Source organism: Fragaria vesca, linkage group LG6, assembly GCF_000184155.1.
Source record: "Fragaria vesca subsp. vesca linkage group LG6, FraVesHawaii_1.0, whole genome shotgun sequence".
In the NCBI taxonomy this organism is placed as follows: Eukaryota; Viridiplantae; Streptophyta; class Magnoliopsida; order Rosales; family Rosaceae; genus Fragaria; species Fragaria vesca.
In genome coordinates, this window is record NC_020496.1 from 22,133,260 (window position 1) to 22,136,712 (window position 3,453).

Here is a 3,453-nt window from a genome sequence, read left to right on the forward strand (position 1 = left end):
TTTGGTAAATTTCGAGCTTCCATATATTCATACCTTCAAAAAAGGCATTTGAACATCCTTACTTAATGAACCTAGCTCCAATTTATTTTTTCAAAGAACTAATATCACGTTTACTTTTAACAATGTAATACACTCAAATTATTTCGTTACCCTTATTGATGCAGTAGATTATGCACATTCAGATTCCATTTTTTCTCTAGTTGAGCTTTTGTATAGTGATTTTTTCAATAAGAGATTTGTTATCCAAACCTTTGCCATAGAAATTTTCAATATACTCACGGACTGTGAAGTTTCTATAGACGGGTGGTTTCTCAGGTGACAGAAGCACCGGAAGAGGTCCATAATAACCATCTTCATTCCACTTTCCCTGGTTCAGAAACATGATGATTGAAATTCGGGATTCCTTCAACGAGTTGGCCAAGACACGATGTTGTATGCTTTTATACTCGCCGTTGGAGATTATCTGCACGTACATAGAATATGAATTCATATCACATAAAGAGCATGTTTACTAATCTGAAATGGAATTGAGAGTGGTTTAATTGATTCCATAATGGGTGAATTTTGGCGTTTACTAACATATTAAGGTATTAGAATAGATGTGGGTCCCACTTGCTTATCAGGAATCTCTCCTATCAGGAATCTCTCAGGTTTCGATTCCTGATGAAACCTCTTATTCGATATCCAAGGGGGGAGATGAGTATCAAAATCAAGATAATGGAATCAACTTTTTCTTCTTAAAATATCCTCACATAATAATAATATTTCTAAATTACCTAACCCTAAAATATATATATATATATATTATATTTTAGGGGTATTTTAAATTCATTTTTTGTAGAGGTATTTTAGTAATCAAACTAGTTTTAATTCTGATTTTATATAGTAAGTATACGGTAAGTAAACAACATCAATCATAATTATTTCAATTCATGTTTTGATTTCTTATGAAAGTAAACAGTAAAATGGTATGAAATATTCTCATACCGATTGTTGTTAAACGTGCCCAAAAAAGTTAGAGAAGGTGAGATTCCGAGATGAAACAAAAAAATTATTTGATATGAAACATATATAACATAATGATGTGCTCCTTCTCGGTCTCACCTATATGCCTTAAAATATAACAACCAAAGTTTTGTATATGCAATAATGCAAAAGAGGGTTGTTATCAATCTCAATCATATATATAAATAGATATTCAATGATACCAACATCCCCCCTAACATAATTTTTTTTTTCTATTGCCCCTGACACAAAGTTTGGTATAGACTTGTTTCTTATATCACTTCTCACACCTAACATTTATAATTATCACCACTCGAAAACAACACTCATGCGAACATTAATTTCTACCTTTGTGTTTTTATATTTCTTAGTTTATTCCATAGAACCAGTATCTTTAGTTTCCCAAACATGAAAATAAAAGAACCTTAATATTTATAGGGATATGAAATTCACACACTTCAAATTGAAATCTACATATCATTTTTTATTTTTTGGTTAACACATTCTTAAAAATACAAAATTTAAGTTATTAAAAGACAAAATTCAAGTTACAAAAAAAACAATAGTGTAGATTTCAATTTAGAATGTGTGAATTTCACATCCTTATTTATAAGAATAACGAATTGATTTTCATCCTTCAATCATTGGACCATTCAAAGATGTGTCCTCATCACTCATTGAACACCCTCATGTTTTAATCATTTTATGGACGAATCACATGGCATAATGATAGTTGGGTTCTCCTTGATTGCTTGGGAACTTTATGAAAAGCAAAAATTAGCCATCAAAGGTAGAGAGCATTACCAAACCCCTTTCTACAGAATTATTCCCATTTTCACAAACAATCTACCAACAAGAATTCAGACCAAAAATTATCTGCCGACAAGAAGAAAATACATTTACTGTGACTGTGTTGCTTCCGAGTAAAACGAATAAAAAACATTTGAACAAAAAAAAAACGAAGGAAAATATAGATCAAGCTACTAGTTAGATCGATGTACCTGAAGAAGATCTCCAATATTGATAACTAAACCACCAGGCACAGGCTTGACATCCACCCACTCATTCTGATGCCTCACTTGTAATCCAGGTACATGGTTCTGCAATAGAACTGTAAGTATCCCAGGATCAGTATGCGAAGTAATCCCCATCGTGAGATCGGGTTGAGGACAGTAGGGATAGCAGTGGCCAACAATCACCCTCCCATCCGAAAACGTAAGCTCCTTAAACTTCTCAGATTCCAACCCTAACCCTTCTGAAAGCAACTCCATCACAGTTTCACCCACCTTGGTTGCATAAACATCCCATGTAACCACCTCACTCCGGCACATCTCAGGGATCTCCTCCGCCGCGGAGCGCTGAGGGCCCATCCAGACCTGCAACGAGTCGTGCCAGCTCGCCGCCTTTGCACGGTACAAGTCGTTATTGCTGGCATACATGACGCCCTTTCCTTCTTCTCGCTTGTAGAACTTGGCCTTCACCTCGTGGGGCTGATCGTGAAACGCTTTAACAGCCTTCAACGTCTCATCGAGTACCGAATCGGGTATGCCGTGGTTGATTACTTGGAAGAAACCCCATGTTGAAGCGGCGAGTTTGATCTGCTCAACAATTCCGTCACGGTGAGTAACCGAGTTGATATGTGAAAGGTCGATGGTGGGGAGGGTGGGGGCAGTGTGTTTTGACGAGGGTTTGAGGTCCGCGAGGGTTTCGGGGTCGTGGACGAAGAATTGAGGGATGGAAGTGATGCCGGAGTCGGACAGGCCTTTAACTCCGATCTTCGACTCGTCGAATTCTTTCACTTCCTTCACTCGGTCGTATCTTGAAGTTGCATCAATGGCTGCCATTTTAGGGTGAGAGTTTTGAGTAAAGGATTACAAACTGAATGGGTATGGTTTATCACTGAGCACCAATAGGTTCTTGTTTTATAATGAATCACTTTTCTTAGTGATGAGTAATTAACTTCACTAAATTGTATCCAACAAGTTATAATTATTCCATGCAGTTTATTTATGGAAAATGATTCTAGGCCTTATTAAGACCTAAGATTTTAGGCCTCAAATATATGTGGCATGCCAAATCACTTAAACACATCACATATTAAAAATTTTATGCCATGTAATACTTAAGTATAAAGACCATCTTACCATTTTGTCCATTTCAAACAATATATGACTAATAAATTTCAGTTTTTCATTGAAAAATAAAACTATTTTAGCTTTCCTTCTTCTAAATATCTAATTAAATATAAAAAATATAACATCAAAATAACATTATATTATATATTTATAATACATGTATATTATAAAAAAAAATACATGTATATTATATAAATAATTTGTATGTAAATCATTTAGAGAAATTATTTGTATATAAATTATTTTTTGGACGAATTATAGAAAATTTTGATGAATTATATCCGAATTGTCTTATATTAGTGTTTTCTTTTTG

The 3,453-nt window shown here is 34.5% G+C and overlaps 1 protein-coding gene across 1 annotated transcript; it reads right to left on the reverse strand.

Moving 5' to 3' along the window:
• LOC101299395 (1-aminocyclopropane-1-carboxylate oxidase homolog 1-like) lies at positions 1–2,916 on the reverse strand. Its single transcript, XM_004303492.1, has 2 exons — positions 2,007–2,916; positions 1–463 (listed from the first exon to the last, which is right to left on the reverse strand). Exons 1-2 carry the CDS (start codon positions 2,847–2,849, stop codon positions 197–199), a joined length of 1,110 nt encoding a protein of 369 aa, XP_004303540.1. The 5' UTR covers positions 2,850–2,916; the 3' UTR covers positions 1–196.
• Between the last annotated feature and the right edge of the window lie 537 nt (positions 2,917–3,453).